The sequence below is a fragment of the Geospiza fortis genome, unplaced genomic scaffold (genome assembly GCF_000277835.1).
Source record: "Geospiza fortis unplaced genomic scaffold, GeoFor_1.0 scaffold23, whole genome shotgun sequence".
Lineage (NCBI taxonomy): Eukaryota > Metazoa > Chordata > Aves > Passeriformes > Thraupidae > Geospiza > Geospiza fortis.
In genome coordinates this window covers 5933973-5953332 of record NW_005054303.1, presented here as the reverse complement: position 1 = coordinate 5953332, position 19360 = coordinate 5933973, and the positions used below count along the sequence as shown (strand labels likewise).

Sequence of the window (19360 nt, the reverse complement as noted above, 5' to 3'; positions counted from 1 at the left end):
GCTTTTCATGCCAGAAAATGTCTTAAGTTTACTTGTAATTAAAAAACTTTACCCAGCTTTATTGTTGGAGAGCACGAAGGACATTAACTTGTGCCCACAGCTACAGTATGTGCACCCTCAGGCAAGTTGATGGTTCTGGGCCAGCAGCCTCTGTTCTACTCTGCCTGCAGGATTCTGCAAATCCCAGTTGTGAACGTTGCTGCATAAGAAAAAGGGAAGCATATGATGGATACTTCTATTCTCTGTCAGTCTGGGGCTGGACATGGAGGGTTAGTCTTTGCAAGAACTACTGAAAACAAGTGGTGTGTCGACTGATTAAAAATGACAAGTGTTTAGGCAAGCAACATTAACTTCTGCAAATCCATGGATATGTCTATCCCCATCACACTTATCAGTTTAAGACCATTGAGTTATAAATGAGATGCCTGATGGAAGAGAAATGAGTCTCAGAAATGCTACTCCAATATGTTAGCCCAGGTTCTGACTGACAAGTCAGAAAGTGTGTACAGCTACTGGTGTGGGATCTTCCACTTCCCAACTCCAAATGCATGGGACTACGCGATGACAAAATCCTTACCCATGAGTTGCCTGTCTGTGAAGTTGCTGCTGTATGATGTATTTAAACTGCAGGATGTGTTTGGAGATAAGCCATTAAGAACAAGAACAGAACAATTGTATTTCACTTTCCTAACTGAAATTCAATTCTATTAAATATGAAGCAATGTTTGACGTAAGATATTTTTGAAAGGAATTTGTTCTACAAATTTTAGGTAGTATTTCTGTACCAAACATTTAATTCAGCAAAGAATTGGTTACATCAAAAGTGATTGGATTTGAACAGAAAGTAAACAAAAATGCATATTCAAGATAGTTTAATATGTATTTTCTGAATTAGAAATATCACTTTCTTAAATGAATGAGAATTTCTAGTGTAATGATCCATTACTCCCATCCCCCATCACTGAATTACATTATTTATACATATAATACAGAACCGATTGCAGTTGGAAACAACAATATTAAAATAAATGTTTAATAGATACAAAGGATCTTTTCTCCACAACATAGTTTTTCTGGTGTCTGGACACCAATTTTAAAGTAATTCTCTATAAGCATTAAACTATTTAAGTGCAAAACAATTTTGTTTTAAAAAAATCTATGATTGCAGCATCCATCTTCCTGAAAAACATTTTGAAGCCAGAAAGTAGTGACTTTCATTTTCCATGAGTGCATTCCAGGCTGTCTTCTAGCCATCTCTGGTTAAAAAAATCAGTGCAAAATAAACAATGGTGAAGTACTAGTTTAACCATTGAACTTACTTGAATTTAAGAAACATATCTTATTTTACACTATATATATATATATATCTTTTATTTATATATTTATAGAGAGATTAAATTACACTGGACTTGAAAAGTATAAAGAAAACAAAAATGTTACTACTTTTTCCTGCAATACTAAAGGAAGCTTTTTGCTTTTTCTCCAATGCAAACTCTTCCTTGGGTGAGCAGCCTAGCAGGATCAGCTGTAGTGAGAACTCCTTACATTTGTCCTTTGCAAGTCACTATGTGATTCACATAATTCCATGTTTACACTCTGCCACATTATAATTTGTGATGCTCTTTGCCTGAAGAACAGCTCGTGGTTCCACTGTCATTACTTCTTGTCCTGCGTTCAGAGATTTGCTAGCAGTAGTGTGATGGCTATACTACAGTTCCACTTGGAGAATTGGCCTGGTTTTGGGATGACAATAAACCCTGCAAACAAAGCAGTTTACATTAATCCAGCAAGAGAACCTGATATGAATTTTATAAAGTTCTTAACCCAAACCTACAATGAGTACAGTTGATTTTTACCAACACTTGTTTATTACTTCAGACATCAGCACCTTCCCTCCTACAAAGGCTGTAAGCCACCACCACGATCTCAGGCAAGCAGCGCACAAAGAGCCCTCAGACAGGAAGAAACGTGTGCATTATGACACAGAATGGATCTGATCCCAGCATTTGGTTTAATCTACCTTGCACTTGGAGTCATAGTGAACTCTGAAACTTTAACAATCATACACCAAAAAAAGTGATCAGCATTTTACTAGGGTGCTGTCAAGAAAACCTATTCCAATATCAGTGTTTGACACCTGACCTGATACAGGGAAACACTCCATCTCTTGTATGTGATTGAGTATTACAAGGTTTGAATAGAAAAATAGATTGTCTAACCAAATATTTGTTTTGGTAATTTTAATACAGAATGAAACCCTGACAAGAGTTCAGTAGAGATTTCCTATTACAATTTAAGTTCACACTCAGGAAAACTTGGTACCAGCTCTTCTAACTACCCTGCCATTCAAATCAAGAGACTTACTTCACACACAGCCCCACAACTGCATGGTGCCCCTCACCACACAGAGGCTGCTGCTCTGGATTAAAGCAACCTCACCTTACAGATTAAACCTCTGGGTACCACGGACAGACTCCATTTCAGATTTATGCACAGTAGCCACTTTTTAATAATTCACATAGAATAACTTTATCAGGCTTATTTAGGAAAAGCTTATTGTCAAAATACAATTTAGCCTTATAAGGTCATTAGTTCTACCGAGTGCCAGCAGGCCAAGGAGCATGCTGGCAGCTGGAAGCACACTGGGAGCTAGAAGCACACCAGCAAATATCCCCATGCAACTCCTCACCTTGTAGGAATGATAAATGCACTTTCAGTAACTCCTCTAAGCAGCTCCCAGCTTATGTTCTTACCTCAAAATTAAGATCCTGGGACTCAGATCCATCAAACTAGACAAGATCAGGCAGCAATTAGCATACAGACAGAAGACAGAATTATGTCACTTCTTCAGAATCTACAGGAGCTCTTTCAAACTTGGATCCAAGAACTGAGAGGTCATGATGATGGAAGTAAACCCTGACCTCAGAAGAAGTGGAAAGAGGGGAAAGGGGGCCCGACTGACTGGATTCAAGTCATCAGATTTTTGTTAAAACTAAAGCCCTTCTTTTTAAAAAAAAATCTGATCATTTCAGACACATCATGAACCTGAGTAGTTTGCAGGATTTCTGGCAGACTGTATTTGCCTGTGGTCCATATGACATTTATACATAACAAAGCCCCTGGAACTTGGTGCCTCTTCCATAGACCTCACCTGAAGGAACCTGAACACCTTTATTTGTATTTGCTTATGCAGGGAATATCTGATTGAAACACTGTTGAGGTAGACTGAAGTGGGTTGTTCTCTACACTTGACATTCAGGATGTACAAAGATTCTGCATATTTCATGAGAACAAAAAGTTTCCTAGTTATTACTTTTGGACTAGATGGTGAAAGAAGGCAGAACTTTAGAGCAAACAAGCCACTGAAGCACTTCTGAAATTTTTACCAGGGAAGTTTTGTTGGAAAGTGACAAGGTTGAATCAGAATTCACTAGTTCATTACTGAAGCATTCTTCACAAGTCTATTAAATCCAGCAGCAACTGGAAGGTCTTTCTTGTCAGAAGATTACATCCACTAAGCAACTTTGAAGTACCCTGGAAAAAGATGTCCAGAGGTATTATTTTCAGTCTTAATTAAATCAGCAGTCCAAACTGTTCATATGCAAATATGTGCTTTATAAGCACACAGGAAGCTCTAGGGATGGCATAATGTCAAGTCTTTTTCAACAGGCTCATAACCACCCTATACAGGAGAAATAAGCCCTACTCTAGCATTGAATTTACACTGTAACACACCCAATTCTTGGGAAACAAAATGAAGTTATTTTCCTAGGATTCCTCTAGAAACTGGCAGCACATACTGAAATTCAGTGTGGTGCCTTATTCCCTGTGAACTACCAGCCACTCTAGAATGCAAGTTCCAAGACTAGGAACAAGGAGTCAGTCCTGGTTACATCTCATAGGTGGTGAATGCTCCCTGCTTTGAAGAGCAGCAGCTCAGTGCAGATGGCTTTCAGTGAGTACTAGGAATTCCTTTATTTCAGTCCTTGCTCTGAATTAATTCTGCAGCTCTGAGCAGGCAAGCCAGAGGAACACCGAAGTGGAAATAACCTCAAGAACAATATCCCTGTGCTTCTGCAGATGGAACAAATGTATGCAAGTACTGCCTTAAAACTTGGACTAGGCTATGATGCCGTTCAGAAATTCACTCACAGGGGAGAGACCAGAAAGTTTGTGAGTTCTTCCAAGTACTTGATTTCAGAAGACATCTTAAATGTTCATACAAGAAAAGCAAAGAGTATGAATTTGGTTTTTAGGCACGTAAGTTTCACCGAAGGTGGTGAGTTCTCAGTGGGTCCTGATTAAAACAAAAATTCTGCAGCATTTTGCCATTGGATCAGAGCCTCCAAGCAAGGCTATTCACCAGGTTGTGTTCAGTGTAACACAGAAGACAGAGGAAAACAACCTAAGAAAAGCAAGTGAGGGCTCAAATAAAGTTACTGCTTTGATACAAAAGTTCGCAGTAAATCTCATCTGTGATACAAAGGGTGTGGGATTGGAACAGTTCTAGTTGCATTCTCTGGAAGAATATGATGGGTAAGGTAATGAAAAAATATAAAAAGCTCCTGCCTGTAAAGAAAGAAGAAAGCCATTAGAGTGTAGTGCTTTCTGTGATGGAACCACCCAGTCTATCAGGTGGGAAAAGATGAAACAAAAGCTGCAGCAACTTATTAGAGCAACAGCCAAGTGAGCCTGTTCAACAGCTGTGCCAGGAAACATGGAAGAGCAGAGCCACAGCTGCAGCTCTGCTGCCTGGTGCAGCAGCTTCAGGCTTAAGGACAAACAGATCCCACTGAGCAAGCAGCAGGAACAAATTAAGACACTGCTCAAAGTTTTGTAAATAAATGTAGTGTTTTATTAGCAGTAGTATTTTGTCAGCATATGAGTCTGGCAGGCATGGGAAATGGAAGAGTTATGAGCTCCAAGACAGGAATTTAGTAAAACAATATTCATCCCAACCTCAGAGGTAGCTGCTGTCATCTTAATGGGACACTCCACAGCTGAGCAATGCAGCTCTCAGAGGATGGGGTCATTTTTCCTAAGTCAGTCACTGCTGTGAGTATTGAACACAGGCTGCTTCAGCTCTAGCTGCTAGGGCTATCCTGTTTATCCATGCATTCTCTGACTTCCTGAAACACACAGGACTTTGCACATCTGGTGAAAATACGCTGGCATGGGTAGGAATGAAAAGCCATAACAAATACAATCAGGAAAGCCATTTGCACCCAAGGCTCGTGGCACTCATTTGCTGGGGTCTGTTTGCTGCAGCAGCACAAACACAAACCCTCCTTCCCATTTACGGGATTGTGAGGAGAGGGATGGGTATCTTTTTGAAAATTCCACATACAATCCAGACAAAAGTCTGGGACTTTTTTCCAAAGACATCAAACAATGTTTCACAAGAGAAACTAATTCTATGAAAGATCAGCATGTAATTGCTGTATTAAAAAAAATAAAAATCAGGAAGACATTGCAATAATTAATAGGAAAATAGTAAACAGTAGTCACTGAGTTAATATTTTCTTAATTTAAATTAGAAGCTGTTTAATTGGAGCCAAAGGTGCAATCGTACACAGTTTCACTAATCTAGATAATAAACAGCAAGTTTGGACATGCAAGCAGGATCCAGAAAGTGCATGTCTCCTTCAGGGAAACAGCTCCAGTGGCACTCAGAACATGCTGGATGTCAAACTCTGCTCATCTTTCTACTTTCTGGTTTGAAATTGAAAGGTAGAAAAAATAAAGGGTCCAACATAACAAGCAATCCAATGTAAAAAAAGAAGTCTCATACTACACTTCACTAATGCAATTAAACCAATTAAAATATGGCTGAATTAACAAATGCCCATACAAGAATGGTACTGGTTTGTTAAACCATTTCTATTGCCAGTATGTAAAATAATGGGAAGTTATTATTTGAAAAATACTCCAGGAGTAGTTTATTCTTGTCCAGAACTGTGATATTCCTGGAGTAATTAGGGTTACTACATAACTAGGGTTTCAAAGTATTCTGGACTGAAGCTTTGCTTGAGAAAAGAGCCCATGGTCCATTATGGTATTTGAGCAATAAGACACAAAAACCAAAGTGCGATTTCTCACATTTGTTTAAAATTCTGTAGTTAAATTAGGTGAACTGGTTTTAAGACTTGCATGAACAAAATCTTCAAGTTCTTTATCCAAAGAATATGTGTTTAACAGCAAAAGTTTCTGAACTGCATATGCTCACTAAATCACATAGTAATCTCTAATGAAGTAATAAAATTAATTTAACAAAAATGCTCAGGAAATCACATGTTGTTCATTCACATAACATGCTACAGAGAAATATTTTATATGGGATTTAGGGGATGCAGCAAAGCTGATGCCTGTCTTCACACAGTTTGTGTGTTCACTAAATGGGCTTTTAAATTTGTAATCCATTTGCCTTTTTTTCTCCGTTCTGATAACATTACACAAAAGTACAAATACATAAACCATTTGACACCAGACCTTATAAAAGACTGTAGCACCTTTAGGGTTTCACTTGCAACTTTTCTTCTGTGCATATAAAGGAGTTTCTCTTAACAGAGGTCACTGTCAACAAAAAAAAAATCAAATTCAAGGCTGGTAGAAAACCATTAGTAACTAAAAATCCGTCCAGTGGCACTAGGTGAATGGAAGATATGCAGGTCCAAGAGGAAAAAAAAACTAAGATGCAACTACTTGGGTGCTTGAAAATGCAAAAAGGCTTTTGCCAGCAGAAACCTGACCTGGGCTCAAAAAATAGGACCTTAAGCTTCATTCAAGTCCTAAGGGCTCACAGGCTTATAAACTGTTGTTTCTCTACTTTTCTCAAACTACAAAAGTCAGTAAGGTGTAAAATTTACAGTTTAGAAAATAATGAAATTGAGATAAACCAGGGAAAACCTCAAGGAAAACCATATAGCTTAAGGCAACCCCACATGAGTTAGCCATAAAGTGACTGTGGTCTTAGCAGAAGAAAGGAGCCAAATGAGTTTGATAAGGTTGAGCAGCACCTACCTAAAAATCCAGCTTCAAAACCCAGAAAATAACATTATATTAAAAGTTACTTCCTTGAGAAGCTTATGCAACATTATTAAAGGCAAGTAAAATTACACCTTCATGTTTCAAGACATATTTTGCCAAATACCTTCTCTGACCACAAAACCTGTGGAAGCTGGGTTTTGTTTCAGGCTCACACTGACTACTGAGAAACTGGTTTGACCAACCAGTTCTTGCATCATTTGATATAAATGGATGTTCCAGAAGCGTTCAAGCAGATTTCATTTTTTCTTTCACTAACCCCTGTTCTTAAATATGCATGAATGTTCTATGTATAGATCATCACAATGGTCAGTCAATACCTTGGAAGTACCACAAAGTTCTCAAGTTTACATAAGATGATTGCCTCAGCTTTAGTCTACAGAGTATTTTTGCAAAAAGATAAACAGTCCTCCTGTCAGACTGGACCCAAAGTAACTCACTTTTACACTGAAATTCCTCAAAAATGCCTCTGAAACACTTCAGCAAATTTGTTTGGCTTTTCTTTGTTAACAAAGAATCACTGCTGTAAAGGTGAGACAATGCCTAACCCCTCAAAAGGAAGGGCAACATCTGAAGTCTTCACCTAAATTTGCTCCAAGAAATTCTGCGAAGTTTTAGACTAGTTTATTTTAGTTCAGATGAGTTTTATCCTAGACTATTTTGTTCTAGACAGAAAATGCTTGAATCACCTGTATGAGCCATATCCTCAGGGCTGTAAATTCAGCAATCATTAGGTAAACACCAAGATCTAAAGCTGGAATAAAGAACATACCCTGCACCAGAGTCCACAGAGGAAAGAGCTCCTGTAGAGTCCTAGAAGGAATGACGACACTCTGCCCCAGCTCCTACCGGACAGGTGTGCAGAGAGAATCTAGAGACAGCCATGTCTGTGTTCTGCTGAATCTGAGTTTAAACAAGTTTGAAAAGTGGTTTGGTAAGTATTCTGTTTCATGTTACTCTAGTCCTAAAAAAAATAGCTACCTTGAGTCATGACCTTATCAGCAAGCTTTAAACATCAAAACATCTGCATAGTCTTGAGATGAAACATTTTCTCAGAGCAGGTTACAGATGTGATCAACTTCTTACTTTAAAGCATGGCAAATTAACAGTTTCATTGTGGCCATTTGTTCAGCACAGTGTGAGAGCATAAGACCACCTAAGCACTGCAAGATAAATTAAAACTCAAATGTGGAAAGGACTATTGAAAGTTATCTACATTTACAGTTCAATCACACATTTTTATTTAACATCAGTATACAGAGGACAACCCCAGCAAGTTATTTTGTAATGTCAAGTATTTAGTAAAGTTCTTCAGCTGTAACAGTGACAATAGAACAGCTAAAAATAAGCAGTATGAAACAAACATGATCTTCTTAAAATTATAAATATACCAACAATACTTCTTAAAGCTTAATTATTGCAACAGTTAAATTAACAATAGTTCATGTTAGAAAGGCTCTATGAAATTTATTCAAGTTGTCAAGAAATTAGATGGAAGTTTAAAAAGGAAATACATATGAATTTTACTTTTGATTTTCACTAAAGGTAGTCAATACAATTTTGTACAGTATCACCTAACATGTCAATCTTTAACAAACTCCAGTATACAGAATCATAAAATGCAGAAAAAATAGTTTAATCTTTACATGTAAATTGACAGTAAATTAACTGACACAAATTTTATTATTGTAACATAAGCAGGCCAGCATTTTAAATATTAATTTAGTAGTTTTATGTTGTTAAAGGGGCAGACATATACAGTCATTCCAAGTACATACTCAAATTTTAAGAGGTGATAATTCAGAACATGGGTTTTCTAGAAAGTGTTTAGTAAAAGTCATGTTATTTCCTAATCCAGACATCCTCATTATAAAGCCTTTACAGGGTTATGATCTCTCCTGGCTTTACTGGAGCCACTTGTCACACCTCCTCACACACGCACACACACATACCTTGCTATAAATATCACACCAGTGTACTCTAGGTTTAATTCACCCTGATAATGTGGGTATGCCATGTGCAACTTTGCTATTGTGCACATTACAGAAAGCTTCAAATTTTAGCATGGTAACCTGAAGTTGTATAGCTGTGTTTCAGTTGAACTATAATCATCCCTGAAGTTTATACAGATACCGTATCACGTTGAAAGAAATCTATTTGATAGTACTTAAATACCAGCAATTGAACTTCAATTGTAATGATGAAATGCTCCTTTCCACTGAGGAAGAATTAGTATGTATAGCTGCTTGTCTCACTCAAATATAGTACATGAATGTTTAAGTACTTTCACTAAAACAGAAGCCATACTAAAACATGATACTGTACTACAATTGTAGTTAACTAGAAAATTCAAGGATGTTATAATTTAAGTCTAAGTTTTCCTGTACAATAAGTCAAATAAATAAATTCCATTTGCATTTGTTTTACAAAGTGGTAGATGTTTCTCTTGCTAGGTTATACACTGCCATTTCACCTGGGTGTGCTTCTGGCCAATCTTACCTTGAGCTTTCTGACACAGGGAACTCACCAGCAACTTCCACTCCCATAAAATGGAGTCACTGTACAGACAGTGAACAGTCAGTTCTGGAGCCCAACACAGAAATCATGTCAGTAGTTACTCTGACCACTGAGTTCAGAGAAAACTTATTTTGCATATCCAAGTACCACTTTGGGGTTTTGTGGGTTGCTTTTGTTGGGGTTTTTTAATTGCTTCTGCAGATCCTGTAATTCAGTTTAATGTAGCTATAAAGATAGCACAATGGAGTTTACTTTTGTTCCTTCCAAATTCTGTTTCTATATTTCCAGATTAATCCAACAGTTCTGCAATCCCATTTAGGTTTCCCATCAGGGCCTGGCAAAGACAGGGGTGAGAGATGACAGCTAATTGTCACCATGTTGAGGAGAAAAGCTCGTACTCCTGTTAAGGCAACCTATTTTTCTGACCGCCTTGAACCTTCTTTCACAGAAACCAGCTCACAAAAAAAAAAAAGAGAATAAAAAATTGAAACTAATGAACCCTGAGCCTCATCCAACTTGTTTCTAATTGAATTTCACCATTCACTTCACTTCACTGACTGGGAGTTGGCAGAGCAGTTCTGGAAGTGCAAAGCAAGAACGGCACATCCCATGAGGAAGCTCAAGGTATGATTTTGTACACACTGAAGCAGTAATTTGGAAAGTTTATAAACAAACTGTCAGGACAATGTCAGCACTGTACAGACTATCAACTATCACAGAGATCATGGCTGAACAGACACTTCTGGATTTATTTTCCACTCAGGGCAGCACAAGCCCAACCAGAAAAATAAACAGAATTTGTCATACACTGTCAATTTATCCAGCACATGTTTTGATGGCTGTTGGAAATGAGAGGGAGAGGTAGCACTGGCTGAATGGAAATTACATTAGACACTGCAAGCCTCCTTTGCTTTTCCATCCAATTCTTTCTTCAGGCTGGCAGTGGCATCAATTTAATGAAGGCCTTCTGAGGGAGGCAATGATGGAAGCAGCAGCAAGATTCAGAGGCTTTTACTCTATAGAGTTGGCAGACAAAAAAGTGACAGAGCTTTAAGATCACTTGGGGAGCCATATGTCAAAGGAAGACTAGAAATAGCAACTTTAAACCCCAGAGTAATGGGACATGCTAGGATAAAACAGCTGGTGAAACAGAAATGATGGTATATAACCCAGTAAGAAAGACATCACCATGAGTGTTTTATACTTTGACAATTCTCATTAAATAAAATTAAGTGCTTTCCTATAAACAAAAAGGATGCTCATAACGTCCTTCTGGCACAAGTATTTTCCTAACAAAGCCCTGTAAACATGCCACCAAAATTTAGTTTTTACCAGCAGAGTGAGCTCACTAGAAATGCAAGTGAAATCAGAAAAATTAATTTGTAAATTTCTAAGTAAATACATCCTAAAGAATATGGCATTTACATCAGTGTGCAATATATTAATTTTGAAAGTGATAACTTCAGCATGAAAATTACTTACCTGTAGTTAAAGTTTTCCATATTGGCCAATACATAAATCCTGATTTTTGGTACTGCATACTTTATCTCTGAAATATTTGAAATGTCATATTCCAAATCAAAGTCAATACACAAAAATATTTAAGTTATACTCAGTCTAACAAAACCCACCTCAGCCACTGAAAAATAAATGTGACAGTGTAGTGTTTAATAGCATTCAAAGAAGTTTTAGAACAAAAAGAAAATGTAGCTCACAATAGCAATCTGAGGCACTGCTGTAATTAATAAGATGTGAAGTGCACTGAGTCACAAAAGTATAATTGCTTTAATACTTTAATTTTGAGCAAACATTTTAAATAGTTTAGTGTTTTAAGGGAGTGTTGGCTTTTTTTTTTTAATTAATGCTGGATTTGTAGTTCTCAGGCAAAAAAATACTTTTAGGTAATACCCTCCTCCTTTCTCCCATAAAGGGGTTTTCAATTTTAAGTTTTAGATTCAACCTTTAAATATGCATTAAGATGCAGAACAGACACAGGTTTTTACGCATACGTATGTTGTGACAAATTTGATAAGATCTCAAGAAAGCCTACATTATACAAACAATTTTAAGAAAAATAATCGAGTTTTACTTGCAAGTTTATAGTAATGAAGATGTGGTATCTAAATATATACAGTACCTCTACTTCAAAAGTCAGATTTATGAACCAAATGGTTAAAATCTAATAAACAACAGATTTTCATTTAAGTTGCTCAACATGGCATTATTCAGGTACTACCAGATCATTTCTCTTACTTCAGGTGATAGTCTACATCCCCTTTCAGAAATTTTCACAAAAATAATGGTTCTTTTTCTCAGGTCAACTCTGGAAATGTTTTCATAGCTGTATTCCTTTGAACTGTTGCTGGCAAGAAGAGCTATTGTAGCACAAAGTACTTTTTAATGTAAGAATCACCACATTTAGCTTCAGTCAAAATTTAGCTATCTATACATTGGACAGAAGAAAAATAAAATATTATAGGTGTTCAAGTGCATCAACAACAAGAGTGAAAACTAGTAATAGACTAATGTAGGTTCAGCTGATGGAACTGGTGCCATCAAAAACACGAGCTTGTAGTGGTTGAACTGCCTTAACAAACCTGACAGGAACAGAACACTGAAACTACTGAGAGAAAGCTTGCAGGATTTTCCCTAACTTAAATACATAAATCAAAACCTGGCTATAATTAGAGTTCCTTGTTAATACTGATTCACAATTTAAGAGCATAAACTACAGTCAGTACAGGGCTCACAAATCTGTGCATAAAATGGCTGATATTTTAATAAGAAGTGGTTTCACATTAAGGGCAGGCCACCACAGAAAAGAATGGAGGAATAAAATACTTTGGTTTTCACTTTTTCAGAGGCTCACGTTTCTCATTAGACTTAAAAGCAGCAGCTTTTCATAAGCTACTCTCATTGGGAGTGCTTATTTTTTTAGAAAACATTAGAAGGATTATGATTATTTTAGTGTTTGACAGGTTTTGCTTCAATTTTTACATAAATAGCTTTCACCATATTGTGGTTATGCTTAAGTATAAGAACACTGATCAATAGTTTAGATGCACAGTATTTATTTCTTCTGCTGGAAGGCAACTATATTTAATAATTGTATCCAAGACACTTCAAATCATTCAGAAATATGGCATGCAGTATCCAAAAGTATGGCTCTGAGGATATTTTTTTACATTAAGCATAAAGAAATTTTATATTCAACATTCATTATATTTCAAGAAAACTATCTATTCAGAGTTCTAGCTCTTTGATGCAGCATTAAGGATTAAAACTTACCACTTTACCAGGCCTTGCCCATGTGCAAATAAATCCCTCCTGACAAGCAGTGACTATACAGTCTTCAAGAAAAATTAACACAGTCAGTCTTTCATGTGCTATCTTTTTACAGATAAGAGGCTCTAACAAGGGAACATCTTCCATTCGGGGACAGAGAGGTGTTCCCAAAGTTTTAGCTGGGTCCGTTTTGGTTTTAGTAACTAGGTTCAGTTTGTCACTGCTCTTGCTAGATATATGTCCCATGCTATGGTTTCTCTTGTGATCTTTTTCGTGGTGTCTTTCCTTCCGATCGTGCAGCGATAAGGTTGCAAATTTACTAACGCCAGAAGCAATGGCACCATCCATGACACTGCTTTTACTGCCAGCATTTGAGACTGCAGAGTGTGGAAGGCTGTTTGACCGTGGAAGAGGAGGGGGTACAGAGTTTCCAGGTGTTGTGATACTGTTTCCATTACTTCCTGGGTTAGTTCCACCGCTTCCCGCAGGTGGACTTGTGGCATTCATGACATTTGTATGTGTCCTTGCTCTTGACAGAGGTTGGTGGGGGAAGAGGATATCTTCTGTAAGATCCCACAAACAGAGCTGTGTGTCCTGGCCTACCGAACCAAATCTATACGTAACACTTACTGGACGACTGTCTGTAGAGTTCCTTTTGGACAGTCTGGATTGTGTGCTATTTGCTCGATCTCTGCCAAAATGAAGGTCTTGGAAATCCTCATCGCTTCCGCTAAATTCCATGGGGTCGCTCTCTTCTACACTAGTGGTGTACGGATCAAAGGCCACCACGCTGACCCACGATTTGTGTCCGTGGCCTCGTGCTATGACTCGACAGTCCACGAAAGACCAAACTGTCACCAAGTCATCCTCTCCGCCTGTCACTATGTATTTCCCATCGGGGCTCCAACACACACACAGCAGTCCTCCAAAGTAGCTTTTCATTGTACCATGCAATTCCACCGAATCAAAGTTAAACACGCGAAGAAAACCATCCTGGCTCACACACGCCAAGAACTTCCCATCAGGGGAAAAGGCAAATTCGTTCAGGGCACCCTCACCTACTGTCCATTTAAGCAGAGGGTTTCTTGTGGATTTACTCTTGCAAGTGTGCACTGCAAAACTCTCTCCTTGTTTAAGTAGCTGGTAGTGCGGGGCTGTGGTACCACAAGTGTGCTCCACGTTATACAAGTACATATTGCCACTGGAATGAGCTACTAGGAAAAGGCTTTCTGAACCTGGTACCCATTTTACACAGGTTACTCGGGACTTGTCTATTAGTCTCTGTGAAAAACAAAGAAGATACACATCAGAAACTCTGAAAATTAAAGTTGCCATGATTAACTGTAAATCTGAGCTTTCTGGGGGATGAGGAGCAATACTTAAATAAAGTGAACTTAACTTTCTAGACAGGAACTATGTTAGTTACTTTATTTGCTAAAACTTATCAGGCAGTAAAGAGAAAATTATTTTCAGACAAAGTACTTTCAAAGGTTATTATTATGGTCCAGTCACATTCCACAAAGACCATACTTCACTCGAGCCAATCTGTTATGAATCTAAAGGCAGTGCTCTTTGGTTTACTTTTCCCTGTGTAGGTTGAAGAGCATGAGAAGGAAACAAGAAAACACTGAATAAACTAAAGGGAAAAAAAGGCAGTTACTCATCTGTATTATAAGCAAACAGGTTACAAATCAACAACAGTAAATTTAGGCTCTGATTTTATCTGAAATCACAAATAAAACCCAACCTCTGGAAAAAAAAAACCTACCAGCTTTTACTGATTCAGGGAGCAAAGGCTGCATACACAGTGACCCGTTATCATGTGGCTGCAAAGTCAGTAGGTAAATGCATGGGCTGGGCAAATTCACAAGGCACCAAAACTTTTCACCTTGGAATCCCCAGTCACCAATTATTTTTCTTTCAATAGCCAAGGACCTGTCAATACCCTGTTACCATTTGATTAAGCACTTTCCTTTAAAACATAATGTTTTAATAGAGTTCGTAATTGCAAAAGAATGCACACACATTAAACAAACATTCCTGGTCATAATGTCTTCAATGCTCTAAGAACTGAGAGGTAAAGTTTGACTCCTTTGACTACTACAGTTCTGGTGGACTTCCACAACTTACCATGTTGTCCATGGCACCACTCAGCTGTAACTTGCAGACAAGTAATTCTTTACAAGCATATTCAAGATTTGTATTCGGCATATTTATTTCATAAATAAATATAAATATATTTATTTAATAAATCCTTAGCAGGATTTTAAAGCAGAAAGAAGATCTGAGCTACACAAAAGGCAAGAGTGAAAATATAAAGAGCCTAAGGAATACCAGAACAAGTTGCAAAAGCCCTAAAACAAAGAAGAAAGAAGAATTCTCCCCCCCCACCAAACCTTGCTATGCTGTTTATCACAAACAAAAACATCAAACTAATGGATAATACATCAACTGTTATCTGTTGTGGAACTGTCACTGGAAAGCAGCACCTGGCCATTTTAAATCACACTTCTGCTGCTCTCAACCTCAGTATAAAACCATAAAGTCTCTCTCCTGTAATTTCTCATTGGTTAAAACAGTCATGGTATATTTGAGAGCTGAGAGATGTAACTAAATATGGCGAAGTTCCTTCAAATTGAGTAGTTTTAAAATAAGACAGTCTATGATTCTGTTGTGATATTTTAACTAGTTTGTCATATATTCACTGATATATATTCATGCATATCTCAATAATGATGGCATCAGAAACATAAGAGAGAAAGTTACCTGGCACACACTAGGAGAACATGGGCAGGAAACACCAGCCCAGCTGGTTTCCTGTAGGCACCAATATTCTCATTGCCTGTATGGCAATAAAAGCAAAATTTCTTGCTCTCTATTAAAGCAGCTCAATCTGACATACAACCCTTACTAATAAGAGCACCTGCTCAAATTTTATATCAATAATGGCACTTTATGTCCATAACCATGTTGGCCTACATGATTGTAAATACTGCAGAGAAACTCAGCAAACATGATCTTTACTTCAAGGGGGGTGTGAAAAACAGAAGATTACCATTTGTAATGAGAACTGATCAGCTCAGGAAGACAAGATGCAGAGAGACTTTAATCTGACACGTACAAGTGACCAGAATGCATTCCCTTCCCAAGATACAAACTCTCAAGTTATGACTTTCAGGAGTTTTAAAAGCTTTCAGCTGGGTTCACAAAGGTCTGCAGCACAACAAAGCCAGACCTGCAGTCAGCAGGAGCAGCAGATGCATTACAAGAATGGTCTGAATGCAGTATCAGCACATCAGTGAGGGATGTGAGATAAAGAGCTTATGTTCAGTTTGATGGAAGAACAGGAAGTGAAGAAGCTTCACTCACCAGGCAGAAACACTTGCCAAGATTATCTTGGTCATGTTTTGAAGAACTTGAAGTGACAAAATTACAGGCACAGGCCACAAATGACTGAAAAATCTGCAGCAGTCAAAGAATCTGCATTAAGGTCTTGCACAGCTTTGGCAACAAAGACACAGGACGAGTTTGTTAGGGAAAAAAATGCAGCTCAAGGCTTCAGTTTAAATTAAAAAAGAATTAAAAAGTAAGATGAAAAAGCACTGGCTAATTTGATAATAACCAATTACTGCCTGGAAACAACTGAATCTGTAAAGTATATTTGACTGGTTTGGGCAGTAAGAAAACATCACTGGTATAATTTTGACACAGCTGGAAGGAATAGCACTGTGGCTACAGATGGATTTATGTAGGCAGCCACAAGCTGCACAGTATCTATCATTCACCTCAGCCGTTCAAGTTCCTATCATCCTCTACATCAATAGAATTTTTAAACAATCAGTAACAAGTTAAGACAATGCTAGGGCTATTGCATTTTATGTTCAACATAACCTATCATAACAGGTTGATTTATTTCATGTATCATATACATTCTGATTGCTATTCTGATTGCTCTACCACAGCTGATAGGCAAAGCAGAGCTTTGGGCTACCTGAAGGCACCAAATTACTCGCAGGACAGGTGGTGAATTCTGTTACCTCCAGCACGAGTGATGGATCTATAGAACAACATTCACACTCATTCAGACCACCTTATGCCTACAGTTATTCCTAAAGACTATCTAAACTCAAAATATATTCAAAATCCAATAGGCACCTTCATCTTGAAGCAAATGAACTGGTTCAAACATCAGTGCTCACAAATGTTTCTCTGAAAGGGGCTTTAAATACAAGTCAGAACTTAGAAACACATCTAAGGCAAACTTCAATACTGTAATCAACAGAATAAAAATATATTACAGTTTTAGATTTGGTTGTAACTGCAGATAAGGTCAGTGTAGGAAACAAGAATTTTTCATTTAACTGTAGCCTACTGTGTGCAGTTTTGGTAGCACTGAGCAAATCCTTACATTAGCTTGGTATGAGAGATTACCTCATTTAAATTTCCACCAAACTGTCAAAGGGCACATTTCCATCCCACTGAAGTAATCTGACAATAGCACAGACAAAAAGCAATACTGGCTGATGGAAGTGGTTTCAGTGCTTCCAGCATTTGGGGAATACCACAGGAGCTATTCAGGCTGCAACACAGCTCTGCACTGGAGTCACCAGAAGTAAACACCATTGAGGCCTGGAAACGTGCACTGGGCCTTGATATAACTACTCCAGCAGAAGTTTTTCTCAAAGGAACTCAGCTCACCTACAGGAGCGGGAACTACTCTAATGAAATGAAACCAGCTGTTTAGAAAATGTCTGCTACCCTTCTTAATGCTTACAATATTATTGTACAAGAATAAATAAGACACTTTTGGATGGGTGGGTGGGGGTGGTAGGACAATGCTAAAATTAACAATTCAACTACTTATACAGAGGTTTTTACCAACAGACAAAAGATTCATTAAAAGATTCTCCAGCACTATTTCCCACTCAACACAAGAAGAGGCAGAGCAGTTGGGACAAGGCCAGGTAGGAAGAAAAACGCCCCTTTTCTGATCTACATGTTGCTACTTTTAGAAAGCTGAGGAGGAATTAGATCTAATTATAAAACATCCCCAGTGAGAACAATACTTCAATCTTCTTTGCACAAGGAAGGCAACACATCTTTCTGAGGCGGGAAAGGTATACTTAGAAAGCTGAGCAAGGCTAAACTTCATCTGTAAAGTTTGAATCCAGATGTGAAATTTCAAAAAAGAGAAGAAGAACAAAGAAACAAAACCAACCAAGAGACCTGCAAACCTCTCTACAGAACTGAATTAAAACAAAAAAGGAGCAGAAGAACAATCCCCAAAAGAAAGTCACCTCCCCCAAACCACCCAAATTCCCAGAGCTTATCCTCTGCAGAAAAGGCTGTCACAAGTCATCCCAGCTACCAGATTTGTTTCCTTATTAGCATCTGGACACTTACTCCTCTAAGAATGTCAATGCTACCAGATACCCAGAGACAGTGGTTCTGTAACTTGGCACATGTGCTCCCCACAGTACTCCTTCTATCTTTCCTCACTGCAGCAACAGAAAAAGCAGGTGGAGAGTTTCCTTCTGAACATCACATGGCCAAGATATCATAAACCCTCAGCATTTCTGTGCACTCAGCTTTATAGCCTACTCTTATCCAAGAAAGCCTTTAGGAATATGGGCAGTTTCTGCTGTAATGCCCCAACCATAAAAATGTGTATTTTTAACTTATTTAATATTTTGACTATAAAATATGAGTTAAATAGCAGCTTAAAATTTTCTTCTTCATTGGCAATCAGAAGCCTCAGAAACAACCGAATTCAGAGCACACGCAGCAACATTTACATTTGTAGACCTTATTTCCATCTGTAAACTGTCCTCAATGCTAGTTACAGTATTACCCAAACTAGAAAATGCTAATTTTTAATCTTAAACCCCACAAGATGCCTTTATCTTTTCACAATGAATAACATTTTTATGTAAGTACTCCAAGCCAATGGAACAGCTGAAAAACAAAGGCAGTGACTGAACAATAAGCTACACAGGCAAATAGAGCAACATCAGAACTTTGAAAATCTAGAAACTTCAATATCACAAATACACTGCATGCAACAATATTAAGATTTCTACTTACTTCCTCATTAAATAATTTGCTAGTTTCTTTTTTAATAGGGTCTATAAGTTGGACCTGGCCTGCAGAGAAGCCCACTAGAAGAGACACGCTTTCTGCTGTGGCTGTTAAATGATTGAAGTCGTGGCATGTAGGCTGTGTTCCTTTGTATATCCTTTTGTCTATTGGTTTACTCAAGTCCGCAGCCTGCAAAGAGAGCAAACAGAATTCAGTTTGTCACAATATTGCACATAACCACATCTGTTTGAAAACAATGTTCATACCACAATACAATTTATGCAGTCACAAAACCCTACTTTAAAAAGCAGCTCTGCATTTATGAGACATCCAAGATCTTATCAAAATGTTTCCCTCTTTATATTAAGCAAGTGTACGAACTACTCCTGCCCTTGCCTTGGCACCTACACCACGTGACAAACCAATGACAACCACT

At 37.9% G+C, this 19360-nt stretch overlaps 1 protein-coding gene across 7 annotated transcripts; it reads right to left on the bottom strand.

The window, feature by feature from the left end:
* Nucleotides 1–838: 838 nt before the first annotated feature.
* On the bottom strand, nt 839–19109 carry WDR20 (WD repeat domain 20). Of its 7 annotated transcripts, none has more exons than XM_031066142.1 (4): nt 18931–19109; nt 12850–14127; nt 7817–7947; nt 1678–1757 (listed from the first exon to the last, which is right to left on the bottom strand). In XM_031066142.1, the coding sequence occupies exons 2-3, from the start codon at nt 14038–14040 to the stop codon at nt 7858–7860; spliced, it is 1281 nt and encodes a 426-aa protein (XP_030922002.1). In that variant the 5' UTR covers nt 14041–14127; nt 18931–19109; the 3' UTR covers nt 1678–1757; nt 7817–7857. The 7 variants fall into 7 exon arrangements, 3 of the variants coding, with proteins under 3 accessions (XP_030922001.1, XP_030922002.1, XP_030922000.1); XR_004082935.1 differs by lacking the exon at nt 7817–7947 and adding an exon at nt 11044–11110 and having other exon boundaries at nt 1719–1757; nt 18931–19107; XR_004082934.1 differs by lacking the exon at nt 1678–1757 and adding an exon at nt 11044–11110 and having other exon boundaries at nt 7816–7947; nt 18931–19107.
* Nucleotides 19110–19360: the final 251 nt, after the last annotated feature.